This window comes from Uloborus diversus, chromosome 5 (assembly GCF_026930045.1).
Source record: "Uloborus diversus isolate 005 chromosome 5, Udiv.v.3.1, whole genome shotgun sequence".
NCBI classification, from domain to species: Eukaryota; Metazoa; Arthropoda; class Arachnida; order Araneae; family Uloboridae; genus Uloborus; species Uloborus diversus.
In genome coordinates, this window is record NC_072735.1 from 139,560,867 (window position 1) to 139,576,418 (window position 15,552).

General features: G+C 33.9%; 1 protein-coding gene across 1 annotated transcript in view; it reads left to right on the forward strand.

Annotated features, from left to right (window-relative positions):
* LOC129222864 (potassium channel subfamily T member 1-like) overlaps positions 1-15,552 on the forward strand; it is a 368,024-nt gene that overhangs the window by 321,980 nt on the left and 30,492 nt on the right. Inside the window, exons 21-26 of the mRNA XM_054857422.1 lie at positions 2,439-2,611; positions 4,194-4,265; positions 4,947-5,081; positions 6,240-6,351; positions 6,450-6,551; positions 10,313-10,396. Of these exons, the coding sequence (XP_054713397.1) occupies positions 2,439-2,611; positions 4,194-4,265; positions 4,947-5,081; positions 6,240-6,351; positions 6,450-6,551; positions 10,313-10,396 (678 nt within the window). The remainder of the gene's footprint in view (positions 1-2,438; positions 2,612-4,193; positions 4,266-4,946; positions 5,082-6,239; positions 6,352-6,449; positions 6,552-10,312; positions 10,397-15,552) is intronic.

Below are 15,552 nucleotides of genomic sequence, written 5' to 3' on the forward strand. Positions count from 1 at the left end.
CAAAAGTTGAGTAATGATTAAAAATTCTTGCTTGTAAAAATCTTTTTCTAAAAATATTCTTAAGTTGACGTCTTTAGGATTTTTCAAATTTATTATCTTATATTCACTCGGAGGTGCAGACTGTGAGAGATGGTTTATCCTTGTAAATGGTATTTTTAGAAAAATTCAGAAACAAGTCATCTTTAGTTCGTTTTCTTATTGTAAAATACATTTTTTTCGAATTTCTAATCGTTATTTGCATTTTGAATTAAACTTTAAAGCTGAAGAATATACTGCACTCTCTAACATCCAACAATCCAATAACACCCCTTTGAATTTCACCCCCGTCAAAAGTGTTTATTGCCGATTTAAAAAAAAACACGGGTTCAGTATTTTTTAATGTTCTATCGATAATCAAAGTTTTATTCCGATCGGTGAGTGGCACTTAGGTGGAATTACCAGAGGCACCCAGAACTAAAATTTATGGCAGGCGGAAAATTCGTAATTTGCCGAATGAAATTCCAATTTTATCGAATGCCGAAATATGAACATGCACACTTAAGGCTTAACAAATACATATACAACCCAAATTCAAAATAATAGAATATCAGAACCGTTTGAACAAAACTTGTCCCTGAGTCGGGAAAAATGAACACATGCAAATTAAAAAGAGTAAAACTCGTTATTCTTGAATGGGTAATCAGTTTAAACAACTTTTCAGATATTATTTTAACAACTTATGGATCATTAACACATTGGGAAAATAGATAGGATTATTACATGGGTCAAAAAATTAGTATAATCTATTCATTCAATGTGGATTTTAAAACGTAGGGAAAATATTTGCATACCTGTTAACCGATAGTTTGTCACAAGTATAGATTTTGGCCCCCGGATAATTTTACCCTCTTTTAAAAGCCTTTTACTGCTCAAAATGGGTCATCAAGATGATAAATAGGGGGGGGGGGTGAACGAAGTTACATATTGTATCATTTCTTAAAGTTAGAAAAAAACTATCCAATTCAATTCAAATGAACGTTTTACAATCTATGGTATGTAAGGTTTTAAAGGAATATAGAAGGACTGACCAACTTAAACGTAACCGAAGTAAACGAGGTAGAAAATTGTAACACCAGGCAGAGGTGAACCCAAATTAAAGTAAATCGTTCAAAATAATCGTTGAAAAATGCTTTTTACATCCATAAGTGCTGAAAAGAATGCATGGTTATCTTGTCCACGTTAACTACATTTGGACGGTTGCATAAAGTGCAGTTTTAATTGCGGATCTACGAAGTAAGACCAAAGATCATTAAGAAACAGAAACGTGCACGACTCTCCTGGAGCAAAGAGAAGCTCATACGGGGCAATAAGGTTGGAAAAGTATTATATTCAGTGATGAATCATTTTTTGAAATATCTGTAAACAAAAAAAAGTGTTGGAGTTTAACTTTCAAAAAGATAAGTGAATGAGAAATTTTGTGTAAGACGTCTCATTTGACACATCCTTTTTGGTTTGTGGGTCCATGAGGTATCTTAAAATAAAACAATGTATTGTTTGCATTGTATGTATCTGAAAATAATATAATGTATGACTTCCGGTGTTTATCAATAATACTGCATGATACTTCATCTGAGGCGCAGCAGTGACACATTTTATCTTTCAGCAAGATTCTACTCCGTGTCATGTCTCCAAATCGACTCATAAATTTTAGACGAAGAGAGGAGTTTCGGAGTTAAACTGGTCAAGCAACTCTACCATCTCAATCCGATCAAGAACTTGTGGTACCGTCAAATCTAAACAAAGCAGTTCAAGACCTGGTGCCAGTGAACAAAATTGAAATCATTGCCGCATTGAAAAGGATATGGAAACAATGTCAGAAACGATTAATGTAAACAGATGGTAGAATCCGGGTGTGAAAGGATTAAAGCATTGAATCCAGCAAAAAATGACGCATTCTAGTATTGATATTGTTTCTTATGAAACTGTTTTTCCCCCTTTAATTTGAATATTCTATTTTTTGACATAATGTAAACCTTCATCACTAGAAACTTTTGGATTATTCTGTCTAACATTATTTTTAATTGAGTATATTTGAAATGAAAAGCACACTTTAAGGTCTAAGAAAGGTGCCATGTTCATTTAATTACCTTATTTGCACTTATATTTGGTTAGAATAAACTTTTTTCCGAAAAGTGTGAAGAATTCTATTATTTTGAATTTGGGTTGTAGCATCTAATGAGAAGAAACATTAGGCAATATTTTTTTTTAATTTCAAAAAGGAAAAAAACATCAATGTTGCAATATAGTCTAAAAATTTGTCGAATCATCGGCAAAATTGGCCGAATAAAGAAATTTTTGGGCGGTCACTGTGACCTCCCATCATCCCGAGAAATACTTGAAATTTTTTCAATCGAAAATTGTTTAACTTCGTCCCTAACAGCATTTTCTCCCCTGTGCAGATCTGCTCCCACTGCGCGTTCCGCAATGCCAAAGAGTACAACTGGCCAAGTCGCTGCATCATCCTGGCTGCCGATTTCGCTTCCAACGGAATATACAACTTCATCGTTCCTCTGCGGGCGCACTTCCATCTCCCGCAGACGCTTAGGCCCATCATCCTGCTGCTCGAAAGGAGGTATTTCTCTCCTTCTCTCTCACACACTCAAAAAAAAAAAAAAAGAACTAACGAATGGCTCCCTTTCCAGTGGTTTGGGGTGTGGAAGTGAAAGCTAAACTAACATGGAGAAATGGTTTTCAACAGTCATTCATCCATTTCATGCTTTTCTTTTCTAGAATGTATCCGTGTGCGATAATAATCTCGGAACACAGTCGGAACTCAGTAAATCGTAGTACGAGCTTTAAGGGACCGCGTTATTTGTTCGTTGTAACCGAGTGCTCGTAGGAAACGAGTTTGAAAAAATCATAAAAATCATCGTAACTGATTTTTTGCTTCTTTTTGATCTCTGTACAGTTCCAAAGAAGTTGGTTAATTGCCTTTGAACTGTCTAAATGTATCTTTCTTATGTCATTATTTGATACCTCAAAAATAATCCACACATATACACACACATATAAATTTTAAATACTTCTTTATACTTTACAAAAAAAAAAAAGTGCGGTCATCGCTTGTTCTAGGGGTTTATTATTGATCGTTAACTTTTAGTTGAATTTGGAATGCTGAAGAAAATTTACTAACTAAGTTTAAGCTGAGCTGGAAGTAAATAGAAATTTTGAGAATCACAAAAATATTGCTTGTTTTAAGCGGTATTTGCTCGTTAAAAGCGAGTTGTGCTTCCAGTTACTTAACATTGTATCAACCAAGTATTTCTTATTTCTGCGCTGAATCCTGGTTCTCGTTAAATCAGGGCTCGTTATAAGCGAGTTCGACTGTATTTCCAATATTTTTTCAAGAGGGCAAAATGCTCTTTGAAAGATCCTTTAAATAGTTTAGGAAACTCTGCATGAGTTTTCTCTAGGCAATATTTTCATTAATTAGATCAATTTGGCAATGAGAAGCTAAGAGGAGTAAGTGGATTTTTACTATGCTTTGTGTGAAAGTTGCAAATTTCAAACCTTCAAGCGACTTTCATTTTAACATTTTTCGAAATCATGTTGTATAACAGAACTGACCAGGGCTACTAGTTCCATCTCTTACCCTAAAACAGATGAGTTTTTTCCACCATGTGTACTTGTTATGTCCATTTGTCTTTAATTTTGACACTTGCAAAGCTTTGCTTTTAGGCGTTTTAAACTAGCAAGAGGGGAAATTAATTTCAACTTCAACCCTTAGGCAGTTAATGGAATCAAACACATTTTTTCACGATAGTGGATTTAGAGTTTGAAACATCAAAACTGATGATTGCAATCAGCATTCTCGCCCCCCCCCCCCCCCAAAAAAATGAATCAGTTCGTTCGTTCGTTTTTGTTCATTATAGACACTATTTAAATATGCCCTGCGAGAGAAAGAGTATTGATACGGCAGATAAACTTATTAATTCGCATCGAGCATTTTGGACTTTTCTTTTTTTTCTCACCGACTAAATTGTAAAAAGTATTCCGAATAAGGCGTCCCACTTAAACTGAAGTTATTTTGGCTAAAATTTAACAAAACCTGAATTGATACTTATTTCTGAGCTTCACAGGATATAAACAAAATTTGATTTCGAATTTGATTTATATATTTTCTGCACTTAATTGCACATGATTTCATTTTCCAGGCCACATGAAGCCTTTCTGGATGCAATATCGTGGTTTCCTTTGGTGTACTGGATGCAGGGCTCAATTGATAAGTAAGAGTGCATAAATTATGTTTATCTTTAAGACATGAAATTTTCAGCTAATCGATCTACCCTTTTGTCCTGAGTGAAACATTAGTTGGCAACTATTTGAATTAAACTTACTAATTTTAATTCAAATGTGACGAAAGTACACAGGAGATCAACCACTGGGAGATTTTTTTTAAGGTAGTAATGCTTGGTCTCAAATTCTTCTCCATATGCTTTTTAATAAAAATACTTTGTTAATAGCAATAATCAAGCATAAACGAGGGGTTGGCATGAGCAGATAGTAAGTCACAAATGAGTTTCTTGGTTTTTTTTTTTTTTTTTTTTTTCACGGAAAAACAGTAAACGCTCAAGCTAATGTCATTGAATAAGCAGTTAGTCAGTGGGCAAAATGGTGTAGGTTCTACGTGAGATGGAAGATGGCACTTGCATTAGGCTACGATATTTGGTCTCGTGTTTTTTTTTTTTTTTTTTTCTTTGCTTCCCCTGTAAAATTTACTTTTTGTGACTTGCTGTCTTTCCCTCGTCAGCCCATCAAATGTTAATTTCAAAACTTCAATAGCGTCAAAAAATCAGCAATAATTAAAAATTTGCTGCTCCACTTGCTGATTTCTTTAGTAAAGTTGAATATGTTACTAACTTCTATAGCAATACCTTGTATAAGCTTTATTTTGATTTATTTCGCAGTCTGGACGATCTCCTACGTTCCGGAATCAACTTAGCCGATAGCGTAGTGGTAGTGAACAAAGAGTCAACCAATTCTGCGGAGGAAGATTTTTTGGCAGATTGCAACACAATTGTGGCCGTCCAGACAATGTTCAAGTAAGTTCTCTTTTCGAAATCGAAAAATTATCATATAAACAGATATGTCGATGAGAGAAGCTTACGGTTATGAAGATCTATGGCGAAAATTGAAATCTCGTACTATTTTCGACCACAAACTTTAAAACTTGGCATCGTAGCCAGTGGTGTAGTAATGGAGGAAAAGGAGAAAGGACGTTCTCAAATGCAAGTATCATCATCATCATCCATTTTGCTACAGCCCAGGGCGGGAAGAGGCCTTCTGTACCAACCGTTTCCAGCCTCCTCTATTCGTAGTTGAGCTCTTCCAGTTCTTAGACTTAAGGTTAATGCAATCTTCTTTCACATTATCACTCAGCTCAGCTTTGACTTTTCACGTTTTCAATATGGATCGGCCATAAAAACTGTCTTTAGAATGCTGCTATTATCAAGGTGGATAACGTGGCCAAACCAAATTAGACGGCTAATCGTAATAGTGTGGACAACATCTGGATTCTTAAGCAAATTGTACCATTCAAAATTGCGTCTTCTACGCCAGACTCAATTTTCCCGAATTCCTCCAAAGATACGAAATACAAGTTAATAAAATAAAGAAGAGGGTGCGAAGGGGGCCTAGCATTTTTTTATACTGTGGGGAGATAGTTGCGTGTAAATAAGAAAGCTAGGAGATGCCCCTTGCGTCCCACCTAGAATATACCACTGATGCTAGACAAGCAGTTAAGCCGTCAGAATACCATGGTATCTGGCAACCCTTCGTAACCGGTGACGAATAGTTGATGTAGAACCCCTATAACTGGAGAGGTCAACGCATCCGCCATATTGGAGCAAGCGTACAATAGGGAAAGCTACCTTTATTGGCAATCATTCGCCAAACAGGGAACGGGAGAGTCGGAGAGTGAAGGTTAACGGCGAAATTTTGAAAACAGTTGGTCAATTTACAGCCGAACAACCACCCATTTGACTTAATTTAATACATGCTAAAGAAATGTGAACATCAGCAGCAATGCTATCGCTACGAAGCACTCGATCAAATTTGTTCAAAATGGCGGATGCGTCGGCTCCACCACTATAGGGGCCTTAAGTTGATGAGGTTACGAACGTCGCCAAATAACTTAAGAGCCGGAATTCACGCTGCTGGTTCGTTATGATGCTAATATGCGTTTTTCCTTTGCGGAACAGGATGTTTCCAAGCGTCAGGATCATCACCGAACTCAGCCAGTCTAGTAATATGAGGTTCATGCAGTTCAGAGCAAATGATACATATGCCTTACATTTGTCGAAAATGGAAAAGGTAAAAACCATTAGCCTTCAATATTGACCTTCAATATATTAAAGTAAGGTTATTCCTCTTCTTATTAATTGAAATTTTGAAACATTTTCATTTCTCAGAGTGAACGGGAGAGAGGCTCCCACATTTCATACATGTTTCGACTGCCTTTCGCTGCTGGAAACGTATTCAGTGCCAGCATGTTGGATACGTTGCTATATCAAGTAAGACCTTTTTTTTTAATTCATTTTTATTTATTTATTTTTCCTTTTTTCTAATCAAAAATTTCAAACATGCCATTCGGAATTCTTTCCCCCCTCTGAGTAGTATACAGTACTGTTGATTGCTTCAAAATTTAGTGGACTACAATTATGATTGATACAACAATTTGAAAGCAAAAACAAAAACAAAAAATTGGAAACATATCATACAGCTGTTTTGTGTCTTATTGTAATCTATTTCTAAGATCTGCTTGAAAACTCGTAGGAACGTGCAGCTATACCTTCCAAGATCTAAAATTCCTTTTAGAATCTTTGACGTCAAAGCCGCATCGTCATGAGTATAAAATGTATCGCAAGAACACTTCTTTAAATATTTTTTAAAAAAATTAACTCTAACTCACACGATTGTTTTGTTCAAAAATAAATCAAATCAGTGCTTTTATAGGTTACTGGTGTTGTAAAAACATATTCATGTACGCTATTTATGAAATTAATTATCGAAGTAACTAAGACTGATCTTTATGCTATGAAAATTAGATATCAGTTTTTCCAAATGTGTCGAGTCTCTTATATTTACTGCATCAAATGTAAAACAAAAACGATTCAACTCCTTGGTCATGACTATTTAATGTCTTTCAAAATTTAACTTTTAAAAAATCTCATAAGATTTCTGCTCTATGAAGTACCTGAAGTGTTGAATCATAAGTCAGGTGCTTAATATCGAAACCAGCTCGATCCATGATTTTTAAAAAAAAATCTTTTACTTCATTAATCAATATTTCGTGGTGGATAGTGCACAAAGCGATTTGGTACGTATTTGCTACATACGGTTTTCATTGAGAGACAGTTCAAAAAATAAATGCTTTTCTGTCTCTGTCCTGTAACTTTTTGAAAACTCGATTGAGCTACTTTTTATACTAAAGGCTTCAAAGTAATAACTGTTATAACTTTGCTATTTACTGCCCTTCAAATTTTTAACCCTGCATGATTTTTTAAAAATAACTATTAAATAAGTTCTTCGGCTTTTAATTGTTGTCCAAATTATGGGAAAAAATCTTAAATTCATTCACACATGGTTCACGATGAAACAACCAATCAGCAACATTGGGGTTGTAGTAGTAACAAAAAAAAAAAAAATCATTATAGAATAACAAGAAATAAGCATTCTCAAACGCACTGAACTAAAAAAAACGTCCAAAATTTGCGAGTGCCAAAAAAAAATGTATTTTTACTTTCCATCAGATTAGAACTGTATTTACAAGTTTGATTTTGAGAGTTTACAAGTTTAATCTTCAGTGAGTATTTTCGTGGTTATTGTCAACTGCAGAGCTTTAATTTATTCTCGCAGTGTTTTAGAAAAAAAAATTGGGTATGTGGGGTATTAGGTGATAAATGGCACACGATGCACTTAAGGACTAAATGAATTTTACTCTTGTCAAACGGCAACTGCTATCGGCAAACTTTGAGCTCTTAGCCAATAAAAATTCGAGTTCTTTGAGATATGTACCTGATTGTTTGCGGTTTTCGCTGGCTATCAGTTGGTAATTGTTGTTTGTCGATTAGGTGTGAACTTGCGGTTAAAACATTTACTTTCAAAAACACATATTGAAAATTCCGGCTATTTTGTGAAAAATTAGAACTAAATTAGATCTAATACATACTTTCAAATTATTGCATATTACTGTACAATACTTAAAAAGTAATACGCAACTTCAAAATACTGCGAAATTTTGTACAATAATGAATGAAATCTTCTCATAATAATAAATTTGCAGAATCTATTAAAATTTCGACTGTAAAACTTCTGAAAGTTGGCTTCACGGGAAGAGAGTATAGCTGTAAGGAAACCAGTTGTACGGGATTTTTTTCCCCAGTATGAACATTGCAGTGACGACTCGCTGTATGTGTTCTCTACAGCGCAGGGCTCTGATTATTTATTTCAGAGGGTAAAGTTTGGCTTTTAAAAACCACAAAGTTAAATAGATGAATATTTTAACTGATTTAAACGGCAAAAGGGAATGAGTGAAACTACTCCGCTTTTTAAAAGTTTATATTAAAAAAAAGCTACGTTTTTTTGTTTTAAACTAGTACTTAGAACTCTATCTTATTTTAAGTTCCATACTATTTAAAAAATGCATTCGTAAAGAAAAAGTGTAAAACAAAATCTTTCGCAAAGGAACGTTAGCTCAAAGGTTTTTTTTTTTTTTTTTGTTAGGTATATGGTAATTTATAGAAATTTTAAATTCATGTAAGAATAGTTTTCTCTGGTATTACAAGCAATTAAACAGTAGCAAGTTGCTAAGTGCTAAATGATCGCGTTCATATAGACACACGTCATTATACTTTATGTGTAAATTATGATAAATCGTGCAATGCACAATTAAATTGGCTAAGATTTGGAATAAAAAATATCAATAAGTCTTCTTTGTCCTACGTGTTGACTAAAACATTTCAACCGCTGTGGAAACTTGGACATCAATATTATTTTTTGTGAATTTTTTTTTTACAAAGAGAGAGTCGAAATTATAGACAATAATTCAACCTCAATCTTTTTCTTTATTTTGTTTTCCTTGACAACTTAAAAGAGTTTCAAAAATCAGTCACATAAAGTTTAAAAAAAGAAAAAAAAAAGTCTGTCTAAAAATTTTCAATGCTTTCGTAGCGTTTTAACGAATTACAATGCGCTACTAATTATATGCCTCAGATTTCCTTTCAACAACAAAAATGAAAGCGTTCATCAATCATACTTTATTATTTTTATTCGTATTCGCACCAGTGGTCCAAATTCGATCACAATCATAACTGAAAATTTGAGGAAAACATATGAATTTTAATGTTACAACATTTTTACTTTCACTCAGATACATTCGTTCATTTTACACCAAGGAACATGCAATTTCAGTGTACTTACAATACAAAGCAGTCACAAAACTATAACCAAAAGGGAAATATTATAAAAATCAGTGGTTACTTACAAAGCCTCAATAATAAACACGAATGCAAACATTTTATTTTTTAACACTCAAGCGAGAAATGGTAACTTTAATATTATTCAGCAATTGCTATGTGCTATTTCGCGCAAAAGATCAAATAAAAATGAATTTTAAAATATTGCTTCTAGCACTTTTTCTAGTCAATTTGGGACTTTCGAGTTTCCTTACGTATACGGGGAAAATGTCTTCGGGAATATTTTCTACAGGCTTTCCAACCATACCAAGCTCGAAATACTGCAAAGAATTTTTCGTGTTAAAAAGCGATTTAGGATTTCAAAAAAAAAAATCAACTAAAACCTGAAGTTCACCTCTTTTTAAAAGTCGCGCTAACAATGGAAAATAATCAAATTCGAAAAATATGAGTTTCGCTAGCTAAAAAAATTTTGTATCTTTTTTTTTCTGGGTAACTTAGAAGATTAGAGCTTCGACACACTGAAAAACTACGTTTGGGGTATTTTTTACGGGTTTTCCAACCATACCAAGCTTGAGGGGATAAGGTAATTCTTAAAGTACAAAAAGCCATCTAGGACGTAAAAATGAATTTTTAATAAACATTTCCGTTAATTAGCCTCTGTTTTCCAAATTGCATTAAAACTCGACAATAACTACTGAACAAAAGAAGAATTAAGAACGTCTCTTGAAAAACAGAGAAAGAAACATGATACCAAAGTCTTTCCTTAACTTATTTAGATTCGTACTTAGAAACTTATTTTAATGCATTGTATTAAGCAGTGATCAATGATTTAGTAATTCGCATATTGCATTTTTCAGGCTTTCGTGAAAGACTATATGATCATTTTTGTACGACTTTTGCTAGGAATTGATCAAGCTCCTGGTTCTGGCTTCCTTTCTTCTGTAAGTATTTACTTAAAAATCTAATTTGGTTTCATTCCTTAACAAGTGCGTATCAATGACATTTCTGGGACTTGAAAATTTTCAAGTAACTTAGAAAGGGGAACAATTGATACCAAAGTTTCTAGTGAGTTAGATTTTTAAGTTGTTTCAGGGGTGTCCATATGGGGGGTTATGTCGCAAGTTGCAACATCTAAATTTATGGCGGAAATTTATTTATTTATTTATTTTTTGTAAATTTATTTAAATTTATTTATTGATTTATTTTTTATTGAAATTATTTATTTTATTTTATGTTTTTTCAGTTTGCTGGTCTCTCTGTGTGTGAATGTCATTGGCGTAGCACAGAGCTTTTCTAATAAAATAATAGTAATAATTTTAAAAAACGTATAAATAAATAAAACTTAAAAAAAAAAAAAAAAAGAGCTAAAAAATTAAAAAGGGAGAGAGGGTTAAGAAAAAAGGGGGGGGGGGGGGTGGACTTTGCGCCGTTGAACTTGGAGGAGAAGGGCACCCCTGAGCTGTTTTAGAGTAAAATAGACATGCTGGCTGATTTAAAAACTGTCGTCTTTTTTTTTTTTTTTTTTTTTTTCTTTTCACTATAAATGAGATCTCGTGTGACCATGTTCCACGGAAGATTTCACGTGTCGGACCATTTTCCCGTTTAACCATTTTCCACGTATGGTAGGAAGCCCTACTGCCCTTTTATTAGCTGACATAAACCTTTTTAAATTGAAACTAAGTGTTTGCTTTCTGAAATATTTTTCCCATCGTTTATGCCAAATTTTAATTCACTTTATTGTCACGGTAAAGAAAAACGAATCAGTAAGGAATTAAATCAACGCCCTGCTCATCATTTAACACAACAAAAATAATTTTTTGTATTGTGTATGCATTGTTAGTAATTATCACGCACCTAAAAATCAGTCCTTTTGTCCTACATTTTTTAATGACAGATTTTTTTTAATCGGTAGAAGGGGGGGGGGGGGACTAAAAATCATAACTTTTTAAGGCTGAGGGTTTTTGGGTTTAGGATGAAGGCGTTCCTTTTTGTGGGGAAGAGTTAAAGGTTTTTTGACGGGGAACTTTTTACAACAGGGTTTTTTTTTTTTTTTTTGGTGTAATATATTTCTACAGGAGAAAATTGCTCGGTGTCGCCGATAATTGCATGCAATAATGGCGTTGTTTCCTTCAGTCGAAAGTACTACTTTTAGTCACTGAAACTGATAGAATAAGCAAAATAAAATAATAATAATAAAAATATTAACATGGAGCCAGTAATTTTTTACTTAGTTTTTTTAAATGTCCGATTTTGGAAATGAGGTGAGGTCTTTATGACGTCACGAGTGATGCACTTCGGCGCGCTGCTCCATTGCCGCGCTAAGTGTTATGCTTTGCTGTTTACCCCGTTGCCAGGTCATGATAATTTGCGCTGTGCGCTAATGGCATAGCGAATGGCAGTTCATCACTTGTGACGTCATGTGCAGAAGCGTAAAAAATGAATTTCAATCTGCGTACCGATTAAAATAATTGTTAAAAAATATTGAACTTTGTCAAAAAATTTCAAAAAAATTGTCAAATCTTATATTTTTAAGCATGTTCTTTCAAGAAAAAAAAAACTTCCTAAATTTCGGAAACGTGATTGCACCTACTTGCAGGTTTAATCCAATGAGAATTCGCCAAACTGCATGACGTCAGTTTTTCTCTCCGCTTTTCTATTTGGCAGGAAAACTTGGCGGAGAACGATGGCAAGGGGAAAATAAAAAAGAAACACATGGTGACATGAAACAGCTTTTCTGTGAAAAATGAAACAGCTACATCTGCAACAACATAGGCCATACAGACGGAGTCATTTTTAATCGAGGCCATAGAACAAAGAAGAAGTTTGGGGGAAAACGAAGATGACAATTCAGAACAATTTTTGATGGAATTTGCCGTTATAGAAACACTTGGCGGGCTTCCAAAATTTTTCGCCAAGCATATTACAAAGTGCTTGGTTTTTTATTGTTTTTTTCTTTTTTTTTTTCTTTTTTGTATGTGTGATCTTAACATAAATAAACATTTCTGGACCTTTTTCAAAACAAAAATCATGAAAAAGACTTGCTTTTGCTAACTTATGAAAAATTAAAACGCCGAAAAATGTAAACAATGAAAAAGTGATTTTTTTTTTTCAAGACGAAGCCGAAACGAATAATAAAAATATTTAAAAAATCGGTATAGGAAATTAATCGAGAATTTGACTTATTTCATAGTCACAGCATGCAATTTTTATAAACTTTTCGTGGTGAAGAAAAAAAAACTATGAATCTGATTATAAAAATAAAATACACCAGTTCAGCGATAACGTATAAATTCTGGACTGCTAAATGGCAACCGTGTACTGCTTGTGGTACACCTGTGAGTGGGTGGAGAAAATACAGGAATTTGCTGCAACTAAAATTGCACCGTGTAATAGGGCCATTGATACGCACATATATGCATCTATTTTCATAAAACAGAATTTAATGTAGAATAATATGATATCAAAAAAAAAAAAAAACTGTGATATATTCAAATCCTAAATTAAAAAGAACCAATAATCACGAACTTTTTACAAGGTTAACCAAAAGGCGGGGACAAATAAAATTGGTGGACCTGGCAAAAGAGAGGCAAGCCTTGAAGATTAACGAAGAAGAAAATAGATCTTCTCGAAGCGCTCGTCTCCTCGTTCAAACTTCTCGTTTAAACTAATTCTTGCTTCGACCAAATTTCGTAACGCCATTTCGTAACAAAGAATTTTTTTGAACCAGTCATCGAAATTTCCCATAGCCATTTTCAAACCTCTAAGAATGGATTCCACTAATTCTACCGATAGTGAAAGCAAAATAATTTCCTGCAGCCACATTGTGGGAAAACAAGCAAATTCTCCAAAAACTATCGGACGACTTGTGATGAATGCAGTCCGAAAATTGGGAGGAAGAAACGGAATGACGCTTCCTGAGATCAAGAAGTATATTAGCACAAATAAAAACCTGGATATGAATGTGTTAAGCGCAGATCTGAAGATGTTTGTCAAAAATGCGATGGAACGCGGACTTCTAACTCGAGAGGGAGGTCAGTACAAAGTTGGCGAAAGAGCTAGAAGGAGACGCAGATCTTCGCCAAGAACTTCGCGCAGAAGACGATCTGCAGGCCGTAGGCGAGCTGGAAAGCGATCGGGGGGTCGCAGAAGATCCAGTGGTCGCAGGAAAAGGTCATCAAGCAGACGACGGTCCAGGCGCCGCAAGACCACTCCTGCTGTGGAGGAATGATCCAAAAACTTACTTTTCCTATCAAAATTTGCTTCAGATATGAGTTACTTAAAAACATAGACATTTTTCATCCAGATTTGAACAATAAGTTAAGTACAGAAGAAAATTCAACCTTAATTTAAGTTGATGAAGACGTTCAGTATTTTTCTTTGAAAAACCTTAATAAGTTCCTCAAAACTTAATGACATTCGAAATCATTAAAAAAAAAAAAAGAGAGACAATCTCAGACTCTTTATACGAAAGTTATTCAGCTTCAATTGAGAACTAAATCAGTAATTTTATTTTAAACCATGATCTGTAACAAAACGATATAAAATCTGAAATTGAATATGCCTGAATTTTTTCAAATTTTAATTTTTGGGAAGATTTTGATGATTAAGACTATTAGTATTTCAAATTTGTAGCCAAATTTTTGGCGAATGGTCTTATTGTTTTTTGGCCTTTCTGACACACATTCTGAAAATCTCTATTAAAGAAATACGTTCCACTTAACAAAATAATGTACAAACAACGCTTATCTACTTGAAAAAAAGTTGCCAAGATCAGTATTGCTGAAATTTAAGCTTTTTACTTTTTTAAAAGAGCCATTAACTCCTAAACAATTAAATTGAACCATTATTTCTATTTATATTCAAGAGTCACAACTGACTACAACTGTATTTATGTCGAGGTCTGCATACTAGTGCCTTGCCTCCATTATTTTATATACCGATAGATGGCAGCACCATCACCGGATCGAACAGTTAATGAGAATTTAGAACTAGTCCAAGAGCTAATAGCTACCTGGTACTAGCACCCCCAGAGGTATCGTTTCACTTGGAGGACATTGAGACCACGAGCATATTTAACGTCGCCCAGTCCCCTTTAATGACGACGGTGGGTCTTCGACCAGCGGGGATCGAACCCGAGCCCCTCCGGCCCCGAGTCCAATGCCCTACCGATCAGGCTACCACGGCCCCTAATTGAACCATTAAAATATAAGATAATCCAAATTTAACATTAGCATATATGAACAATTAAAATCTAAAATTCAAGTATCTTTTGCAAAAATAGCTTTTGTTGTTTTAGCAATAGGAATTTTTTTCGCCAAACCAATATAGGGACATTTGATTTAATAAAATCCAATGTTATTAAATACAAATCAGTGGTTTGAGATACAATAACGTGATCGTTTGGCGATATCGGCATTAAATAACGCAGCCATTAATTCTGTTGGATCAATCCATGTAAAATCGTCCAGTATTTTCTGAAAATGCCACCCATCATCTCCAATTTTATTCAAGTTTAGTGTACTTGTAGACTTTTTGGTATTGATTATGAAACTATAAAAACTAACATTGGGATTGATGAAGGAGTTGAAAAATTACGATCCTTTAAATATATGCCAAAATGATTTTTCTGCCGCCATTTTGATTGACATTAGGACGGGTATAAATGGCTGTAACTCATTAATAAATTGTCACAGAGCTTTAAATTTTGTTTTTATTTTGTCCAGTGTGATCTAGGCTTGAATTAAAACGGGATTTAACTTCTATAACTCTTATAGATTTTCTCCTTTGAGGGTTTACTTCTAATTTTTTGACTCGAAAACAGAGCAACTTTGACAGCAATTTGTGTACAAAATATATACAAACATCAAAATAAGTAATTAGGATTATCAATCAGTAAAGGTATTTACTACTTTGACTTACAGAACAAACACAAAACGTTAAATTTAAAACTAAAACTATTGTAGTGTTAGAAAATATATTCTCAATATCTTTTCCAGTTATTAAATTGCTACAAAATTTTAAAATAGTGATCGCAGATTGTATCCATTATTTAAAAATCAGCAGTAATTTATACCTTTTTGTTCCTTATGTATAGACT